Source organism: Acartia tonsa, chromosome 4 (assembly GCF_053477335.1).
Source record: "Acartia tonsa isolate MP-2025a chromosome 4, ASM5347733v1, whole genome shotgun sequence".
Lineage (NCBI taxonomy): Eukaryota > Metazoa > Arthropoda > Copepoda > Calanoida > Acartiidae > Acartia > Acartia tonsa.
In genome coordinates this window covers 15,051,333-15,073,732 of record NC_137263.1, presented here as the reverse complement: position 1 = coordinate 15,073,732, position 22,400 = coordinate 15,051,333, and the positions used below count along the sequence as shown (strand labels likewise).

At 30.8% G+C, this 22,400-nt stretch overlaps 3 protein-coding genes across 10 annotated transcripts in view; all 3 read left to right on the top strand.

Annotated features, from left to right (window-relative positions):
• Positions 1-21,132, top strand: part of Pkn (serine/threonine-protein kinase N) — a 144,423-nt gene extending 123,291 nt beyond the window's left edge. For 3 of the 8 annotated variants that reach the window (XM_080156572.1, XM_080156570.1, XM_080156571.1), the window contains 6 exons: positions 10,752-10,931; positions 11,456-11,607; positions 16,721-16,908; positions 17,419-17,558; positions 17,870-18,010; positions 18,421-19,400. In XM_080156572.1, the coding sequence (XP_080012698.1) occupies positions 10,752-10,931; positions 11,456-11,607; positions 16,721-16,908; positions 17,419-17,558; positions 17,870-18,010; positions 18,421-18,564 (945 nt within the window). In that variant the 3' untranslated portion in view covers positions 18,565-19,400. Of the gene's footprint in view, positions 1-10,751; positions 10,932-11,455; positions 11,608-16,720; positions 16,909-17,418; positions 17,559-17,869; positions 18,011-18,420; positions 19,402-19,518; positions 19,689-19,991; positions 20,286-20,991 lie in introns of those variants that run through there. The other 5 variants (XR_013878340.1, XR_013878339.1, XR_013878343.1 and 2 more) reach the window with 5 other exon arrangements.
• The window catches only part of HSPC300 (hematopoietic stem/progenitor cell protein 300), a 128,995-nt gene that overhangs the window by 79,819 nt on the left and 26,776 nt on the right, over positions 1-22,400 (top strand). The gene's annotated exons all lie outside the window — the stretch shown is intronic.
• The window catches only part of Hem (Nck associated protein 1 Hem), a 124,220-nt gene that overhangs the window by 79,819 nt on the left and 22,001 nt on the right, over positions 1-22,400 (top strand). The window lies entirely within an intron of this gene.

The following is a 22,400-nucleotide window of genomic DNA, read 5'->3' as shown; positions in this document are numbered from 1 at the left end:
AAATTTAGTTCGTTACCATGGAAAAAATTCTTTTGAATACATTTTTATTTTTCAGATTAATGTTATTTGTAGAATTATTAAAGTTCATTTGAGCTGAGCATTGATGATTTTTAGTTTAAAAATCGGTTAATCCATTTAACATTAGGGCGCCTGATTCTTAATAATGTGAATGTAATCAATATATTTTCACTTGGATGTTGCACCAGATTTTCATGTACTTTAATAAAATTATACTGGCTCCTTTACTCCATTCCTACTGGATGAACGAAATGACCAATAAATGAATTCCATATTAGGAACCTAAATCGCCGACAAATTTCCCTTGTCAATACATCCACTTATACTATATCCATTGTGAAGGTCGACGATATTAACCCGTTTTTATTAAGGTCAGGCCACTTCGTGCCGTTTTAATTATACACCTTCTCTGCAGACGAGTGGCTACCACGGGGGCAATTTTGGCACTTAGAAAGCAAGTCGTGAGCGTGCACTGCTGCCATAACATACGTTTTACGCCCTGTATAAACAAGGACGTTATGTTTACAAGAGTGCAGTATTAACACAGTAAGGCTATTAGACTTTTGGACAAATAACTGTACACAGTTTTTTATTACTTAGTTTAAACAGAATAGGTATTTATTCATAGAAGAAAATACGCTGTGTTTTTTTCTAAACGGTTAGTTAATTCTCATTTTTATATGTGGTGGTATCGGTTAAGACTGAAACTGACGTACAGACACATCCTCAGTATAGAGTAACTGCGCTACTTTGAATGAAAACGAATGTACAGGTGTACTCAAAATTTTTTAATGAGGAAGCAATAAAAAGGTTGTATTTTAAATGCTAAAATATATTTTTTTTTCAACAGGTTCAATTTAATAAACCAGGGCAGACAAAATTCTAAGATTTCTAAATATTCTATTTCCTTAAAAAAATAGGTTAACACCTTTATAATAATATTGTAATAAAATATGTAAAATATAAAAAGATAACACCCATAAGTCTTAAAATGCGCAGCTTCTCTGAAACTCAAATTGTCTGTATTATGATGCTCTGCATGATTTTTCAGTATGGCTGAGAGCCGGTTCTAATCCATACATATTTGAGTGTACACATTTTGGTAAGAAATGGCAGTTTTTTATTTCATCCACATGTATAAACAATTGAATTTCTTAGAATTAAGCTTTTTGCTTGATGAACTTCTGTTTTTCAGATATTTCTTGAGCTTACATTAAAAGTTATCTTGATATAAATAAAATCCTCGTTTGTAGCACTAAAATGAAGCAATATTATTCTCTTATACTGCCCTGATTATGACTCTACATATATACCCAAAATTGTAAGCGAGGCAGGGTAATTCACTTTTTACAATGTGCGAATACGCGCATAATCATGTAACGTGCATTTTATAACAATTTTGTAATTTAAAGTAAAAAAAACAAGGACATATAAATTATTTTTGTATATGTGTAGCATTTTCTAAACATGCCTGTAATGGTATTATATAAGGACTAAAAAAATAAATTTCAAAAGGCTGAATTATTTAAACTTTTCATATCATGACAAAAAGATCAATGCAATTTGTTAGGCCACCAAATATAGAATAATTTGACGTTGTTTTATATTGTCTTGTAAAATTTCTGTCATAATAGGTCCCCTACCATCCATCTATCTATATTTTTACCCCCCCCCCTTTCATTTTAACCATGTTATCATTAAAGAATAAATGATAAAAGTTAGTTTAATATGTTTTGAAGTTGTTTTATTTTTTCATCTTCAAATGTGCCCTATTATATACGTGGAAAAATTGTCAATTTAGGTTGCTAATATAGACATCATTTATTGGTCAGTTCGTTCATCCAGTAGGAGAATTGGTGATTGGGTAAAGGGGGGAGGGGAGAGGTGGGATCGTTATTTTAGCCAGCAGCAAGTTTCACTTTATTAGAGTAAATGATAATCTGATGTAGGATCCATTGCCCTCCTTTAAATTTCAGTATACGCCACAACACTCAACAAAAAAAACTGCACTAAATGAAGATTTGCAAATGATAATTGAAACATTAATTCTGCATACCAACTTAAATTAAAACAATTAGTTAGGTGTCCACTTCTGTAGTTAAAAAAAAGGGGCGCAGCAGTTATTAAAATGATTAGTATTATGATAATCATTAAATTAAGATAATATATTTCTGTTTCCTAATATCATGGCTTAAAAGTAATAGCAATAAAAATTTTTTTTCAAGAATATAGGATGTAATGTGTTTTCATAAGCTGTTATCGGCCAAACGACTAGACAAACCGTGCACAAAGCTAGGATTCTTATGAATGCATAAGGATCCCACAGTGGTATTCAAATGATCGATTTTACGCGAGTTTTCTTTAGACACGAGCATTTTGGCTATTTCCTTTGGTAGCTAAATTAACCGTTAAATACAAATATATAGACGCTAATTCTACTACAGGAATTTTAGGAACCTTTTTGGAAAGCTCTTTGAAGAAACTTTGATAATAGATTATTAGCAAAGTTATGTGATTTAAATTTTAAGGCATAATATTAAAAAATTGAGGGAAGAGTGAAGTTCGTTTTAGGATATTTAGTGTAATTTGACGTAAAATCTTAAAATGGCCTGGATTTTGTCCCCAACGCCCAATTGTCCGAATGTTTGGGATATTTCTTTAATCAAAGTTCGGTTAAGGATGAGTGTGTATAGAAAATCCTTGTTATTACAATTTAAAAATGTAAATTATTTCTGGTCAAGATAATTTAATTATTACAGATACAATAATGATTTGTTAAATTTTTAAATGTGTCTCGGAATGCGAGCATTGTTGGATGCAACAATGGATATATTATTACTGGATGTTACAACAGTTTTTTTATGTACTCTAATATAGTGATATTCACAGAAGGCTAAAATAATGATACCCAATAACCACCCTCTTCACCCCATCCCCTCCCATCCTACTGGATTAATGAACTGGCCAATAAATGACTGGGGAAATAGCAACCCAAATTTTTCCCTGTCCTAATATCCACGTATATTGTATATCCATTGTTGGATGCAATATCATGGCGAGCAATATTTTTTTCTAGTATTTTGTATTTTATCAATTGAAATGATGAGAATTATGAGGGCAAGCAACAAGCAGCAGTAAACAAGTCAGTTCTCCGTTATTGTTTGTTTTAGTAGCGTACCTACTCCTACACTAATGCACATTAGCGGCTGCGCTTCTAGAATCAAGGAGCTCTTTTTTTTAAATTAGCAAGGTAAGTAGCATAAAACCAAACTTAGATATAACAATTAAATTGCCTAAAATTATCTAGGGACCTTTAAGAAGATTTCATAAAATAGAAAACTGAATCGGTTAAGTAGTTATCGAAGTCTTACTGTACAGACAAAAAAAAACCTTAATACCTTATATAATAGGATTAAGGCCCAAAGGTAACTGATTTCTCCCTCCACCAAAACAAATTTACTTTTATATCCTTAAAGATATTGTTAAATCTGGAAAGTATCAAGACATGGCTTCCCTTAAAATGAACAGCCATTTCTATTTCATGTACAAAGCCTAAATTATACTTTTATTTTTGTCTTATGATATGCTACTTGCTTCACTTATAGCCTCTTAAGAAATAGCATAAAGCCACCCCAAGACATTTTTAAAGCTCCCATGAAAAGTACAGACCATCACAGACCAGCTTCAGACGAAATAGCTGGAATTCCCTTTACTATAGGATGTTCTTAGTTATATTATTTGAACATGTTTGTTCTTGTTATTTGCCTGGATGGTTATGTAAGATAATGATATTGTCCTGGCTTGCAAAGAAGACATGCAACTGTTCTATTGATTTTTTTTAGTATAGCTTTCTTACAATTAGAATCTGTACGTACAACTTGCCAAAACAATTTTTACTTTTCTATTTGAATGTTGAATTAAGATTATTTTGTCTAAGGTATTAATAGTTATTTATCGCATCGTATTATTGAGAGCCTTCCGCGGATATTAAATAAGAAAATTACAAGATCAAACCAGTTTTGTTAGCCCTGAGAGGCCGAAGTCACGGGTTAACAAAACTGGTTTTATAATTATTTTTTTTATTTTAGTAATCCATGGAATTTGTCTGAAATAACGTGCTATACATGATTTTCAGTATGGCTGAGAACCGGTTATAATCAAGCGAATATTAATAGGTTTCGAATTAGCCCCGCTGGAAAAAAAATATTTTTGTGCTTGACTTCAATGGATGTTGATATTCTGTTTCTTTGAATTAATTCTTTTCCTTTTCATGTTGAAGAGTTATACTTTTAAATTATAATTTTGTCAATAAAACTATTACTCTTAGTTTGCATTTCAAAGTAATCAGGACTTTATAGATAGGTACATGGAAAATTGAATATTTTCAAAATTTTAATTTGATGATTTTACTTACCCTTATTTTTTTCGGGAAATTTTTTTTTATTAAAAACTAGTTGCGATTGTTTTTATTAATTTAAGGTTGGTTTATGAAGACTTTTTTCCATTTTTGTGATCAGATGCATATAAGTAAGGAGTTCAGTGTGAAATGCGAGTTTTTATTTATTATTCTAAATCTAAAAACGCATCCAATCTTTAAAAAAAAACAATAGAACTGACCAATTGTTGAGTTTTCATATAATTAATCAAACATGCCCCACATAGGCCCAAAAAAAGAGAACTGATATATATGCTCGCCTTCAGATTCAGATGTCGGGTCAGGGATCTAAAGGAATAATAGAATGGCAAATAAATTGATGTACATCCACATTAATTATACACAAAATTACACCTTCTGTACACCAAATTTAATGAACCAACCAATTAAAATTCAATGAAAGTCCCTAAAGTTGTTAAGCCAACGAATTAGAAAACATTATTTTAAAACTTTGGGGACTAGGGTAATAAACATCCTAATGTCCCCTCCCTCCCTGTATGAGTGGTGTACCCTAGCTTCTGTAGATTTAAAGGGATAGTTTCACGAAGTGCATTTTAAAAAAAATAGTGAACTGTAAGTTTTTTCTATTTTAAATAACGTAGTAGTGCATAATATAAAGTTATTGATTAAAATTAAAAGATTTGACCAGGGATTTTCCTTAAAAAATGAGTTTTTCATTTTTATTTTCAACTTCGTTGCATGTTATATATGGCAAAAACTTTTTTGTCATAAATACAACTTTAGATAGCATTTACTAGTTAAAAGAACTTCAAACTTTTTATACAACAAAATACACATAACAACAAAGAATGACCAATAAAATATTTAATATAGTACTTAGAGTAGTGATTTTTTTATATGTCTTAGTAGAATATGGCATTGGATAGATATGATTGTGATAAAGAATTTTGAACATTGAACATTGACCTGACCGATTTTTTTTTTATTTGACAATAATATTTTAAAAAGTTAGTGATTTGCAACATAAATTACATGAGAATGGTCTTTTTATATATGTTGTATGGTTAGTTGGTATTTGCGTGAGATAATGTGTATATTGTAAGTAAACCGGACGGTTTTCTTTATTTTTTAAAAAGAATCTATAGAAAACCTGTCCTATAATGAACCGGACGTTATTTTTTATGTTTTTAAGTAACTTGTTCCAAGGGGAACCCCTGTTCAATTTTTTTATAACTCTTGTGAAATATGTGGGAAAAGATTCTCTGGTATTGGTGTTTTGGCTATACATATTTGGAAAAAATAGACCATTCTCATGTAATTTATGTGGCAAATCACTTTAACTTTTTATAGATATTGTCAAATAAAAAAAGTTTGGTCTGGTCAATGTTAAAAATTCTTTAACATATAATCATATCTATCCAATGCCTAATATATTCTACTAAGACATATAAAAGTTCACTACTCTAAGTACCTTAACTCTTTAAATACACTTCGTAGAACTATCCCTTTGTCAACTGTTTCATATTCGCAAAAAATAAGATTGATGTTATTTAGATATATTATTACTTGATCTTACACCAGATTTTCATGTTATCTAATAAAGTGAAAAACGCAGCGGGCTTAAATAACGACTTCTTCCTTCCACCCTCTTTACCCTCCCCTCCTAAATGTTTAAATATATTATAAATCTACCCTGAAATAAGAAATAAATCAGTTTTAATCCGTCTTATAAATCATCTTTTTCTCGTATTCTTGAATATATGTAGATACATCTCGTTTCAACACAGATTTTTAATTTTTCAAAATTCTCTACGTCTGATACAGTGTTGGATCTTTATTCTCACTAACTAGACTATATCTTCGCTGCTTTATAAATATTTACTTTTATAACTCAGTTTTTTACCTTGTTGACTTGTTATTGCTGCGCTAATTTTAAACATATTTGCCCTTTTTGTTCTAAATTTTTTCTATTTTTATTTAAATGTAGCAGGATGTGTGTCTTTCTGTGTTTACCAAAGGTTTTGCTGAACCGATATGTTTCTTTTTTTTCTCATGAATCCTGGGTGGGGAGGTTTGTAACTTTTTTTGATAAGGGTACGGCCACCCTCCAAAGAAAAATCGTCTCAAGAAAATATAACCCTGCGAATACTTTTTTCTTTTTGAAATTATAATGGAAAGTCGAGGGTTTTCCCCCTCCTCTCTCCTTCAGGTGCCCCTAAAGGCCTCTAGGGACGAAGCCATTGGTTATAATAACTGTGTGACTGTTTAGAAAGACTGAAGTGTGTTCTTTAATACTTGTTAATTTGATAAATTAGTATGTTTAACATTTCTTCATTGAAGGTTCTAAATAAAATACTTCCGCCTTCTAATGTTATATCTTTTTATAAGGTTTAAATGCACGCAAGAAAATGAATCCTATAACTGGTTGGGGATAAGGAAACATATTGAGAAAATAAAATAAAACTAGTATTAGAATGATTTAGGATTTAAGTAAAATTCTCGAAAACTAACTTTTGGATGTTTATGGTTTGCTTTTTAAAAAAATTTCATAATTTTTTGATCATTGGACTTACACGGTGGGTCAAAAGTAATGAGAGATCTTAAGGGATAAGACAATGGAGGATAATTTGAAACACTTCCCTAATTATGATTAACAAGATTACCAATTCTGTAGATAAAAATTATTTGTAGAAAAGTTTGGACAAATCTTGATTGTAACCCAACCAATTTAAAATCTATAAAGCCTTAAAAAATCTATGAAATCTTAAAGAATAAGATAACGTAGTTATAAAACTTTGGGCACCAGTGTAGTCCCGCCTTTCCTGGATGTAACCCACCAAAAATTATTTCAATAAACAACTACATTCGTATGGCGAATGAATATCTGAAATCCTGACTAGGGTGCTGATCATTCGTATTTCTACAAGATTAAGGTTGATAGTTATGAGAGTAAAAAGTTGTTGCAACTGCCTCATATAAAATTGGAATGAAATTAGTTTAGTTCTTACTGTTTCATTAGAGTGTTTCAAAATTCAAATGTTTCTATTTTGTTATATCTTGCTAAAATAAAAATTGGAAGAAAAATATTTTTTTGCAGGCGTTTATTTGATTTCTAGTTTTACAAATTATACTTCAATTATATATAAAATTGTACTTCAACTAAGCGTCAATTCATAATTTAGAACAGAAAATTTTTTTCAAACCGTCTGCCTTTTAAACTACTATATTATTATTATGAGTGCAGTTCCGATGGCAATATACATTAAGCATAATCCATTTTGCAATACCAAAGGTTAGTACTTTGTAAAGCAGAGGAATTTGTACATTTGTGATTTTCCGTCAGGCATAATTCATATTTAGTAGCTATGTTCCTCCTTTTTTTACCTTAGCTGGATCTTTAAATCATTTTAGTGGTGAGCCAGATCGGGGTGAGCCAACTTTCCACCAATGAGAGCACAGCATTTTATGAAATGCCGCGCTGTGATTGGCTGAAATTCGGCTTAATTTGCTATTCGCAAAGCAAATTTTGTTTCATAATCATTGGATAAAATGTTACTTTTTATAAGATTTTTTTTTATAACTTATTAAAAACTAAATCCTCGAAAATACAAGGGCTTCAATCTTTTTTTTGTTATTTTGCTATTTGTTAGTTATACAAATTTTGATAAGCATATTTTAAGAAGGCCAAATTTGGAGTTTTTGAAGACTAAATAGATAAGAAAATCCTTTTCCTTCTATATTAATTTTCTTTTTTTTAGATAGTCTGTGATTAATTTTTAAAACATAAATAAGCTTTCTTCACAAATCGGGTCAGCCATTTTACAGATAACACATACATCCAACTACCTTGGGATATAAAATATCAAAATCCAATGGAATAATATTTTTTGGAAAAAAATGAGTTTTCATGTTGACCTTCTTTTCCTGAGTTTTAAAGCAGGATCTAATTTCGACCCACGCAAATTTTTTTAAAATATGTGCAATCATACACATTACATTCAGGGAAGGGTGGGGGGTGGGTCATTGGCTTTTAAATTAATATACAACCCTTTATTCCTCCACAGTATTCTTCAAATGACAAAATATTATTTTACAAAGTCTGAATAAAAGGGTTCTTTTTGTTTATGAACGAAATATATTTCCGTTCTTGTTGGTGCATGTTGTTTAGTGAATAAAACTCATGATAAAATGTTGAGGTTAATTATCCCAAGTCTTATCCCTGTTCCCTGCATTTAAATTACATCTGCATATAAAATACACTTGCAAAATTATACTCAAGGATAACATTAACTAGCTTTACGGACGAGATATAAAGTGGAAAAAAACTCATAAATCTATTAATTTGTTGGTTAAAGTAAAAAAATGGGTTTATTTTAAAACTAATAAAGCTCTATATCTCTTTATTTTTTTACTTGTTTTGATATACTGTTAAATTTTAGCTCGCTCCCTTCCTATCTTGTTATCTATTTTTTAATTTACATATGCACCAATGCCTGGCATATTGTCTCAGGAATCTTCTATCTATGATAATTAATCATTTTTGTTTGCAATTTATCTCAACATTCTAACTAGATTTAATTATATCCCTAAATAACAAGGATCATTAAATTCTGGAGGAATCCCCTGGTTCAATCCAGGACCCCTGTTCATATTAAAATGTACAATCCTGATTTATATATCTTATTTTCTTATTCAAAGATAAAAAACCTTACACGTAAAAGATCTAAAAAAAGGAAAATGAAAAATTGAATAAAAACTGCATTGAGACAAGACACGATGATGGTAACTATTTGATGTGCACAAACATTGAAAATTCTTAACCTTCACATGACAGCACATCTTGGATTACGGACATGTTTAAGGCTATTTTAATCAGTTGGAATAGGAATTGAATTAGTTGAAATTTTACTTATGATCTTACTTTTGCATAAATCACATAGCAGGATATCAGGGATCAAAAGGGATTAGACAACAATCCCTTCCTTCTAAATTAAAAAAACTATAATGTAATTATGTAAATGAAATACAAACTAGAAGTGTCTAAATTTTTGAACAAAAAATTTTAATCTCCCAGAGGGATAATGCTCATCATCGGCATGCACATCAATTTATCTGCTATTGTCTTATCTCTAAAGATCCCGCCCCATACATATATACCTTGATTTGGGAAGAAATTGTCGTTAATTTAGGTTGCTCTTTTTCTCTGTCATGTATTGGTCAGTTTGTTCATCATGTAGGAGGTTAGGGGATTGGCTATAGGGAGGAGGGGGGTGGGTGGGTTGTTATTTTAGTCATCTACAAGTTTCAATTTAAGTAAATAATAATTATTTGTAAGATCCAAGTAATAATAAATCTATTCAGACAAATATCTGAACAAATGACCCCATCCTTGAGCACAGCAAGGGGTTCTAAATGATGAACATTCCTTGAAGAAAGTGTAAAAGAAAAATTATCTTCTTTTCCACATGCGTCTGTCTGTGCAAGATAAAATTATTAACTCACATTCTTAAACAGATAGTAGGGATATTCAAATGACCACATTCCATAAATTTGATTAATATTGGGAATTTAGTAAAGCTACTCAAAATTACTTAGTGGATATACTTTTTAATTGCAGCTCTGATTGTCCAAAACAATGAATCCTTTGATTGGAGACATTGTTTTGATTTTTTAGTTGTGCCATTTTCTCATTCAAGACATTTCACTCGTTAGATTTTGTATCTGCTATCAAAGATTTTAAAGAATACAATTTTCTTATAAATAATAATAAATTTAAATATGATAATAACTTGATTCCTGAATTAAAATGTACATTAATAATTGAAGGACATTGCAATTAAAGTACCATCTGTAAAAAAAATGATTATCTTAATTTTGTTTATTATGCTTTTAAATGCACCCATTCAAATATTTTGCATCTTCAAAATTTTCCAAAATCATCTAAACATATTTTCGTGGAAAAATTTTCTTTCAAATCCAACAATAGATTGATTGTGGTGATAATATTTTGAAACTTGCATAATTTTTATTTGTCCCAGAGATTTTATGGGATATCGCAATGTACATCCCCAATGATAATACACAAAATAACACCTTCTGTAAATTACAATTATTGATTGAAACGTACGGACACTCATCTTAAGGAACCAATAAATCAAAGCCAACGAATAAGAAAAAATAATAATCAAAAAACTTTGGGGACTAGTGTAATAAACAGCCAAATGTGTTCCCTCCCCCCATGGTTATTAACATATTCTAATTGAGCTTCCTAATGCCTGATTAAATGAAGGTTATGATAAAAAAATAACAATAACTAATAATTTCTTCTTAATTTTAGGTTATCTTGGCACGGTACAAAAATACTGGCGAATATTTTGCCATCAAAGCTTTGAAGAAGGGCGACATCATCGCCCGGGACGAGGTGGAGTCCTTGCTGGCAGAGAAGAGGATATTCGAGGTGGCCAACTCCATGAGACATCCATTCTTGGTTAATCTCTTCTCTTGCTTTCAAACAAAGGTAAAACATTATTTTCTATGTAATCCAGTATTAAAGTAAAAAAAATCATGTATAGCATCATATTGCAGAGAATTTTCCATGATTATTAATAAGTCATAAAACTAATAACAGTTTTGTTAGGCAGTGTCTTTGGCCTCTTGGGGCTAACTGGTTTTAATCTTTAATTTTTCATTTAAATATACACGGAAAGCTGTCTACAATACGATGCGATAAATAACTATGTATTAAACGTATGAAATACCCAAACTTAGATATTTGACAAAATGGTGTAAAATAGTTGCAAACTTAAAATCCTAAATATTTTTCCAATCGATATTTTATTACTTGAACGTTGCACCTTATTTTCATGTACTTTTATAAAGTCAAATTCGCAGCTGGCTAAAATAACGATAACACATCCCCTCCCCTCTTACTGGATGAACAAACTTGACCATAATATGAGGTCCATATTAACAACCTAAATTGACGAAAAATTTTACCCTGTCAATATATCCATGAATACTCTATATCCATTTTTTTTCCAGAGCCACGTGTGTTTCGTGATGGAGTATGCTGCAGGTGGTGATCTGATGATGCACATTCATGCTGATGTCTTTACTGAGCCAAGGACTGTCTTCTACACAGCTTGTGTTGTACTCGGTCTTCAATACCTTCATGATAATAAGATTATCTACAGGTAAAGAATCTTTTAAAGTTATGATTCAACCAGCTATAACAAACAGCGAAATTAATTCGGGAAAAAAATCAAGAAACCTATACGTGGTTGTCAGCTGTCGTTGGGTGGGGGCAACACTTGGTAAAATTGACGACCTTTCTATCTACCCCCTAAATATTATTTCATATTTCGATTGTTGACTAAACTTTATTCCTGTGATTCAACACTTGCTAAATATTTAGGCATGTTAGAATTGTCCTTGCAATTTTAAACTTTCTAGGCTGATTCACGTAACAATGTGATATTTTTTAAAACTTTAGAATGTTGCCACTTACTTATATAATGTTATAATAATACCATCATCTCGAATTTTTGAATTGTTATTCCTAATACGATGTGACACAATGCTATTAGAATTAAGTCTTACAATATTTGTTTGTTTTGATCAGCCATTTTGAAATTTTTGTATCCGATAACTTTTATGAAAAATAATAGTTTTTAAAAAGTACCTAATTTTTCTTATATTTATTTTATTTTAGATTTTTTCGTACTCTTGTTTAAAATACCTACCTAAAATTTTGGTGTTTAATTAGTTTATTGACATAATTTATGCTAATTAACTGTCTTGTATCTGAATTTATTTTAATGATCTAATAAGCATAACACGAGTTGTGTGTACGCTGTACTTTGAATCACCAGGGGTAAGGAAATAATTAAATGATTTTTTATTCAGACAAAAAAATGTAAAAAGTATCCCTGGATAGTTTATTGATATTGTATGGTTGATTATACAGTTGTCTGCGAAAACTTACATAAATTACTTTTGGGCACTGGCAATTTAGTGTGGAAAATTTCAATAAAACCATAGTATATGAACACACATGGTTCCCCATTCCGTTGACATAATGACCGGATTAAATACCACAAAGAAAAAGTTTTGTAAGAATGGCTTTCTCATGTTTATTTAAATATTCAGCTTTTGGGAACTTTTACTTATTCCTGGCATCCCTGAGCTGAGTTTATTTGTGATTTGTACAATATTCAGCTTTGAGAACTTTTACTTATTCCTGGCATCCCTGAGCTGAGTTTATTTGTGATTGGACTCTCTCCAAATTAACAAATGTCCAGATAAATGATAAATTCAGGTTTATAACGAAGAAAACGCCTTTTTCACTTTTGGTTCACCTGTTTTTCTTTGCTTCAGGACACAGAATTAAAATTATCAAAATTATTTTTAGTTTGGGTTGTTTCATAAACATTAGTTTAAAATCCTATAGGTATATACATTATAGTAGATTAATACGTGCTTTAGTTGCTTAAGATCCCAAAAACTTCTACAAATTCAACGTTTTAAGTGAAGGTTCGATTTTATCTTTTTCCATAAATTAAGACAGTCCCGACATTCAAATCCATGTTTTTGAGGGGAATTTTTATGCTAGGTCTGTTTATTATATGCACCCTTTATCGCCTTTATTTAACGAAGCAAGCTTAAATAAATAACTTTTTATACAGAAGTACCTCTTTTTACTTTCAAATTTGCGTCCAGCCATTTAAATTAAAAGTAAAATCCCTTATTTTGCAAGTAGTTTCCTCCCCCCAAACCTCTTATTACAATATTATTTCATTTGTATGTTGTTAAGGATAATACAATCTTTGTAAGGTTGAAAAAGGAGAAAGTGTGGGGATGGATTATTAACAGGGATCTTAATGGATATGACAATGGACGTTTAATTTAAGGACATTCCCAATGATGATAAACAAAATTACCCCTTCTGTAGGATTGTTGTTTGAAAAGTTTGAACACTTCTAGTTTAGAACCAAAAGATCAGAGCCTAATTAAAGTAACCACTAACTTATATGATAGTGTATATATAAAACTTTAGGTTCCATTGTAATTTAGGGATTATTTTCCACTCCCTACCTGGTAATTAATGTTTCACAGGCAAAATGTTGGATTCTACCAAATTTATTTACAGTTTTGATTGTTTAGATGACTTCTTATTGCCAAATTATTCAACGTTTTTTTCTGGTTGATTGACAGAATTTGTCCAGAAAAAGGGTCAGCCAAGTGATTTTATCATTTCCGGTTTTTCATACCGTTATTGCTACAGTATTTAATATTTTTAAAAATATTTTTCATTTTATTTATGGTGTTTTGGTTTTAGAACAACGACTTCAGATTAACTTTAAAAATAATGTTGGTAAGGGTGAAATTGATTGGTTGGTTCATTAAGTTGAGTGTGCAAATGTTTCACTCACTAATTGTAATCTACAGAAGGGGTAATTTTGTGTTTCATCAATGGGAATGTATCAATTTATCATCCCTTTAGATCCTGGAAATTGAAGTAAAAAGTCTTTTCCTTTATAAAGCTTCTTAAAAAGTACAAGTTGACCAACAAAGCCGTCTTAGAGATCTAAACAATCAGCTGTTCATTAATATAGAATTCTGTAAAATAGAGTTTTAGTATACTTAAAAATATATCGTATTTGATAACATTTTTCAACTTCGTTGAAAAGTAAAAAAAAAATCAACTAAAAAAATAAAAATCACTGTTTTTCTTATACCTTATTTTTAGCTTACTAGAATGTTTAGTAAAAATACAAAACACTGTTTTTTTACGAGATCCTTCATAAATGAACAATCCCTTTGTATAACAATTAAAATTTGAAATATCCTTGCAAGAATTTCTTTTTGAAGATTAATGGATTTTAATCACTATAGTTCAAATGCCCAAATGAATTAATTCATTAATATTTTCTCCCCCCTCCCTCCCTTCACCCTCCCCCCTTGGCTATTTTTCTGCGCGCGCGAAATTTAATTAAATGAGATTGCATCAACTATTTTTATCCAGATGAGTTGAGCAATGGATGTAGGATATACGTGGATATATTGACAGGGGAAAAATTGTTAATTTAGCTTGGACCTCATTTATTGGTTCGTTCATCCAGGGGGGGGGGGGGGGTAAAGGGGTGGATGGGGAGTAACGTTATTTTAACACACTGCGAATATTACTTTATCAGAGTACATGAAAATATGGTGCAACTTCCAAGTAATAATATATCGATTAAAATTTTTATCTTGTTTGGTTGAGCCCACTTTTGTTTTGATTTAGCAAACACAGTCTTCTCCTTTGTTTACAGGGCTAAATATATATCTATATTAGAAAGACAATTCAATGACTGTTTAGCAATTTCACCTATAAGGCATATTGAAATGCGATCTCTAAATCGTTGGCTTAAATTTTTTAGTGATCTTTATTAACACAAAATCAGTGCCTAAACTTTTATCCAATGGTTTTTTCTATATAAATATTTTGTTTATCGTAATTGCGGGTGTGTATGCATCGTCTATTGTCATATCCTTTAAGATTCCTAAGTTTGAATACTAAGTATAAAAGTAGTAACATTTTTTGTCTGAAGCTTAATAGTTTCAATATTTATCGAAATTTCATCTTAGGGCGCTCATATAGGTCACGTGATGGTTTTAGGTTTTCTCATTGTTTATTTTTAAGTCTTGGAAAGATTTTATGTATTAGATAAAGGATTCCCCCTGAAATTAGCAGACATAATATGGTAATGTAATTGCTAGCCATTCATTTCAAGATGTTTAGATTTATATCAGATTTATCAGCTAGCATTCAATTTACTTTGTTGGTATGTTTCTCTGTAATGATTAAGCAATGAATATTTTATTACTTCACCAGATTTTCATGGATTCTAAGCGGGAATAAAAACGATACCCGCTATCCATTATCTCTACCCCATCCCCTCCCTTCCTACTGGATGAACATACTAATCAATAAATGATATCTACGTTAGCAATCTAAATTGATAATTTTTCCGTGTCATAATATCCCTGTATATTCTATACCATTACTATTTTATATTTAGAAATTTCTCTACAGTTTAAAACATCTTGTGTTCTAGTTGAATTTTTGAAAATTCTTTAAAATGTTTCTAAATGATTACCTAATTCGAATTTTGTTTTTGTTAATATGTTGTCAATGTCAAAAGGATATTTCGGACTTTAATTAAAAATTACGAAATGACCTTCATGGTTCTTTTTGTATGGTTGTTTAAAAGTCTCTTTTTAGGCAAGAAATTGTGATGTCCGTTTGGTCCCAGTGAGGGAGGGGTCATTAGGCTGTTTATTGCACTAGTCCACAAAGTTTAATAATAACGTTTTTTTATTCGTTAGCTTTGAGGACTTTTAGAAATTTTTCATTTTTGTTGGTTTATTAATTAAGTGTCCAAACATTTCAGCCAATAACTAATCTACATAAGGGGTAATTTTGTGTATCATCAATGGGTATGTACAACAATATATCGGCCATTATCCCTTGAGATCCCTGCTCTGGTCCATATTACTCGCAATTAAAACCACATTTCAAGTTTTGTTTTTGTGTGGGCGTTCTCAATAGGGAAGGGAAGGGGGGGGGGCAATGATATGGGGAGCATTTTATATGGAGAAAAGGATAAATTAGGGAGGGGTGCATCATTGATATTCAAAAAAGCGAACAGTAGGAATTGGAGTATTCGTGTTATAAAGGCGTTAAAAGAGGTGACTTTTTACATACGCAACAAGTGCCATGCACCTCTTTTTTTTAAGGGGGGGGGTGGTTATAAATGGAGATATTAAGAAAGAAAAAGGGACAAGGAAGGTTGGAAAAAATGAGAGAAAATGAGTTAGGAGAAAATGAAATAAGGCTACATCTGGACCAAGAAATATTAAAAATTTTCAACATGTTTTTAACAATGTCTTTAGAAAATTTATCGGTTTCAAGATATGATATTCGGGTTTGATTTTGAAAAAAAACTTTGGTTCATTTTATCTATTTTTTTGTACTAAAAATCTGGTACTTTTTAACATCTTTAGAGATAAAACTAAATTAAATTGTAAATATTACGTTGGATAATTTTAATAAATGTTAATTTAAATTACAAGTGTAATTTGATTTAAAAAAATAAAATTAAAAATTGTGGGGGAGGGATGTCCTATCCCCAAAGAAATAGCTCATAACTACTACAGGACCAGTAGGTATTTTTCCTGAGAGTAGATCCCAATCGGTTCAGCGATTACCAAGATATTAAACTTCAGACAGACAGACTATTTTAAAATTTAAATATTTTTCAGAGATTTGAAGCTTGACAATCTGTTGTTGGATACTGAGGGGTATGTCAAGATTGCCGACTTTGGTCTGTGCAAGGAGGGTATGGGGTACGGGGACAGGACTGGCACTTTCTGTGGTACCCCGGAGTTCCTGGCACCAGAGGTTCTCACGGAGACCTCGTACACTAGAGCTGTCGACTGGTGGGGTCTTGGTAAGTTGCAGTTTTTATTTCTCTCTTATTTATATGAAGTAATAAGGTTTTTTTTATCCGTTAAGATTTAGCTGACCACTAAACTCAATTGTAGGGAGCTTCATAATATCCCAAATATATTCGCCATAATATTCCAAAGGCAAAAATCCATACATAAAAATTGTTGGCCTGATTAATTGTAAAAGATTTATAATATAAGTGGATATTATGACAGGGGTGGGGGTAAAAAAAAATTGCGGCGCGATTTTACCCCCCCCAAAACCGAATTACCCCCCCCCTTAAAAAAATTTTACCCCCCCCCAAAATAAAAAGCTTGGACGCCCCTGGTAAAGGGGGTGGATATTATGGATTGTTATTTTAGCAAGCCACAAGTTTCACTTTATTAGAGTACATGACAACCTGGTGAAAGATATACCTAAGTAATAATAAATCCATTGCTATTGTTATATTTAGTGTCAAAATTGTAAATAGCATTATTCCATTTTTTTTACAAATCGAATCTTTTTTTAGGTGTATTGATATTTGAGATGCTTGTTGGTGAATCTCCTTTCCCCGGAGATGACGAGGAGGAGGTATTTGACAGTATTGTCAATGATGAAGTCAGATATCCAAGATTCCTCTCTCTAGAGGCTATTGCCATCATGCGACGGGTAATAATTTTTTCCAGTGTTACTTCGAAAAGTATGAAGGAGGAAAGCTTATGGTTGAAACAGCAGTGTGAAGGAAAACCTGAAAGGCATTCAAAATCGTTTAAATCAATTTTTATGACAAATTATATTGGAATAAATAAATCTCTTTTTTAAGACGATCCATTTAATGACAAAATTATTTCTGTTTTTGACTTATTTATTTCTCCTTTACCACTTGAATTAAGCTTATTTTAAAGAAAAAGTGTTTGCCCGTTTGAGGCGATAATTAAAAAAATGAATATAATTTCTCTAAATCTAAATATTTATTTCAGCTGTTACGGAAAGCGCCAGAGAAGCGGTTGGGTGCCTCTGACAGGGATGCCGAGGATGTCAAGAAACAGGCTTTCTTCAGAAATATGAACTGGGAAGATCTTCTCATGAGAAAAGTTCCTCCTCCATTTGTGCCAACCATTGTAAGTTTTTATAGAAAAAAAGAATGGTTCATTGAAAGAAAACGAAGTAGCGGAGAAAAGCTACTGTGAAAATACGACGAAACCCGCTACTTCGTTTTTTTTCTTCATGATCCTAAAGAATTAATTAAAGATTATAGAATAAAGAATAAAGAAGGTAAAGTAAGAACTTTGATGTTCTCTATGGCAATGAATTTTTTTATTTATGGAGACTCGGAGGCAGGGACGTCCAAGCTTTTTATTGTGAGGGTGGTAAAATGAGGGATTTCAAAGTCACTTGGACGTCTAATCTCTTCCCAACGGAAAAAATCACTCTACAAATTTTACTTATAGAGAAACCTAGTGTTTGATCATTGATCATTTTACAAGATAAACTAAATTGATAGGTATTAATTTTCCTAATTCTTTTTCAGAATGGTCTGGAAGATGTATCAAATTTTGACGAGGAATTTACAGCTGAGCAGCCGAAGCTGACTCCCCCCAAGGACGCCAGAAACCTGACTGACGACGAGCAGCTTCTCTTCCAGGATTTCACCTTCCTGGCGGACTGGTGCTGAGTTAGGTCAATATTTGACATCTTACCAGATGAAACAAAAAAACTGTCAATAAATGTGATTACAAAAAAATAAATCATTTCTTCCCTACAAAGCAGATCATCACAACAAAAATGACAAGTGAAAGTTATTTAGAATTTTTAATAATTTTGTATAAACAACTGGTGGAAATGTGAAGAAAAAATGTGGGAAGCATTGAAGCTTCCAGAATTTTTTGTTCAGCCTGTAATTGCCAGAACATGAATATTAATGCTCTAGAGCTCAAAGTGTACTTAGTAATTTACTTTTTTTATTTATAGATATAGAAAGAACAACAAATGTACTTGTGAGATTCAGTTTTTGTCCAATTATAATCGATCAGTTTTTTTTACCTATGTTTGTTGATTCAGGCAAACCAAGTTTATTAGGTATACCTATCTAAACCTAGATTTTTTGGATATTCGAATCCTCATTCGAATCAATTTCATATTAAGTCTTTAATTTCTGGATCAAATGTATAAATTAGAAGTTGTAAAATATGACTTAACATGCATGCCAGGTTATATTATTTAGGTATACCTATTAAAATCTTGGTTCTAATGCTTGATTAAACAGACGTAGGTTTGTCTCAACTGAAATTGCCTTCTCTAAATGTGATAAACAAACTTTGAACAAGTCGCCTTACAACACAACAATCTTCTGTCTAATAAAAGTATATTTTATCATAAAAAATGACAGATTTAAATTTAAAATTTTCTATATACTTATTTTTAACAATTTTCGTATGTAATTACGGACAATCCAAAGAAGTAAACTTATATAATAATAATATATTCATAATTTTATGATAAAACAAAAAAGTGAGGGGACATTTTTTTAATTGTTTTAAAATATCTTAATTTAACATCCAAGAAATGCCCCCATTAACTTTTTTTTAACTGGACAAATCTAAATAATCCATCCATAAATTATGTTTAGTCAAAACTTCTATCGTCCAAAAATTTAACCCGCCTTACAAGTTGTTGATTATATTAAAATCAAAATTGTTCTTTTTTGAAGATAATTACGTATTTAAATTAGTATATTTTTTTAAAATGTCACAATATTTTTAAAAATTTTTCTACAAAAATTTTAGATTCAGATTTTAAGTAAACATTTTATATACTAATTAGTTTTTTGTTGACTTATCTGTCTTCCTGAGAAAATTTGATCAAAGTAGGGATTTAAAATCTTACTATTTCTATTTAAATTAAAAGTAAAAATACATAAATAAAAATGCTTTCATTAGTAATAGAAAGTTTAAATATTAGTTAAAGAGCAATTTAAAAATTTTAATCTTATTTTTGACGTTTGCAGAGTGTCCAATTTTAGTTTGGTTAAATATAGCAAGGATTTATTTATTTTCTACATACACACATATATTTAAACTTGAAAATCAATCTCTCCTCTAGTGCAATGACTCCGTCCTTTTGAATATGAATCCAGTTTATAAGAATAACTTAATTCCATCCATGATAAAAGTTTTACTCTCGCGTATTTTTAAATTTAAACAAAATTAACTTGTGATTATTTTTAGTAAATAGATTTCTTTTTTTTAGTTAGGTAAATGATTTTTGTTACATTAGTTATTAGAATATTTTTGTTATATTGTTATCAAATGAATTGATAAGGTTTTCTGGATCTGGTAGAGTTCGCTGTAAAATGTTCCTGAAATCTAATATTTCCTAAAAATTAGAAACATGAATGTGCAAAAAAAAACTTTATTAAGACTAGTTTTCTCAGCCTAGCATTTCTCAGTTTGTTTTTGAACCTTCTCATGTTGGGTATTGTAATGTACGTTCAGTTGTTTGACGTTCATTTACGTGTAAACCCCCTAGTTTTTGTGAAAGGTTAGATTCCCGCTACATTTTAAAGTTTACTTTACCAGTTTGATTTTTAAAATCACTTATATTATTTTGATAATATCTCAAGTTTTATTGCGATTCATTATAAACATAAAATTCAGTCATATGATCTGTATTTTTGAAGAAAAAATGTCTCAATTTTATACAAAAAAAAATACTTTTTTTTATGCTCACAAAAATATAAAACTCGTGAATTTTATTTTAAATATGTAAAAAATGAAATAGGTTAGTTATGTTGTATTTTTATTTATTAGCTCTTCTTTCTCTCACTGGCAACTCATCATTTTTAGTCCAATAATTTTTATTAGCTTTACAAATTCAGGTTTATTTTTAAGTTAAACCATATTTTTGCCTTTAATACAAAAAGAATTTCTGTTTTTTAGGTTAATTTTATTTATAATTAAATGATATTAATAATTTTTCTATCTAAAAGATGTATTGTAATAAAGTTTGGATTTGAAAGTTATGTGTGTTAATTGTATTTTATGTTGTTTACATATGATACAACCCGGCCACATACATACAAACTCTTATTAAACCTAACCAGTCAAAAATAACTGAATATTATAATAATTTGTGATGCAGTGGTGTAGTAGTATTATCAACCTTTAGATTAGAAAATGATTATGACAACAATATATATTTCCATCTTGTAAATTCATATTATAATAAAGGTATGTAAAAGAAATTTTCTTTTTGAATTCTAACAATCGATATATTATTATTTGGATATTACACCAGATTTTCATGTGGTACTAGCAGCTGGCTAAAATAACGAAACACCTACTCACTTTATCCCCATTCTCTCCCCTCCTATTAGATGAATGAACTTAGAAATGAATGAGGTCTGTATCAGGAATAAGGTATAACCAACAAGCAAAATAAATCTAAAATAATATTTGGGGGGAAAATGGAGAGGTCGTAAATTTTAAGATGTGTTGCCACCCAACGACAGCTGAAAAACATGTATAGGTTTCGTTATTTTCTTCCAAATTAATTTCGTTACTGGTATGAGCTGGGTCTGTATTAGCAAGCTAAATCGAGGACAATTTTTTTCCCAGTCAATATATCCATTTTTTAACACGCAAGGCGCTTTATATGAAGCTCAACTTCCCTTGTTCTGTCAGTCTGTTACGACTGTATCATATTCTAGATATCCCTAATCTTAATACCCTAAGAGTAACAGTATGTCTATTTACCTGTGTTTTTGTATCGAAGGACCTCCGTTGATTGATTAGAATTAGAAAACGCTAGAAATAAAATCCTAGTTTTTAAAAAGTTTTGATAGATTGTAAATTACTATAGAAAGGTTAGATAAGATTCTTTATAAATAGAAAGTCGATAAACACGTTTCTAGGTTTTAGTAGAAAGCAATGTGATTATGTGCCGTGTAGCCGCGCCGGGTATATAGGCTAATAGACAGGCACTAGGGGGGAAATTAATGATTCCCCCCTTTCCTTTTCAAAGTTAATACACAAAAGTAATACACAAAAGGATCTCGCCAACCGCTGGACCGATATGGTTCTCCTTTACAATGAAGCTTTTTAAAGGTCCAAGAAATTTTTTGTGGGTGGGTATCTCCACCATCCCAATACAAATGACCCCCCCCCCCCCCTTTTTAAAACTTAAGTTGAAAATGAGGAAAGGGGTAGTTTTTTCCTACTACCACCTTAAGTGCTCCTAGAGGATTCTAGAGGCGTAGCCGCTAGTAAGGTGTATATTACAATAGAAGATTCTTTGGATTAGAAGCAGGTTCTAGGCTATTCCTAAATCAATCTAAATACCTCAGCCTATTCTTTCCTACCCAAAACATTTATCATTTATGTCGACTAGTTGACATAACTTGAATCTAATAAAATTTTGACTTGTGGTGATTTAATAGGTATACTAAATTTGACATGAGAAATTACCCCCCTCACACACCTCTATGCGCACTTATAAGGACTACTAAACTCT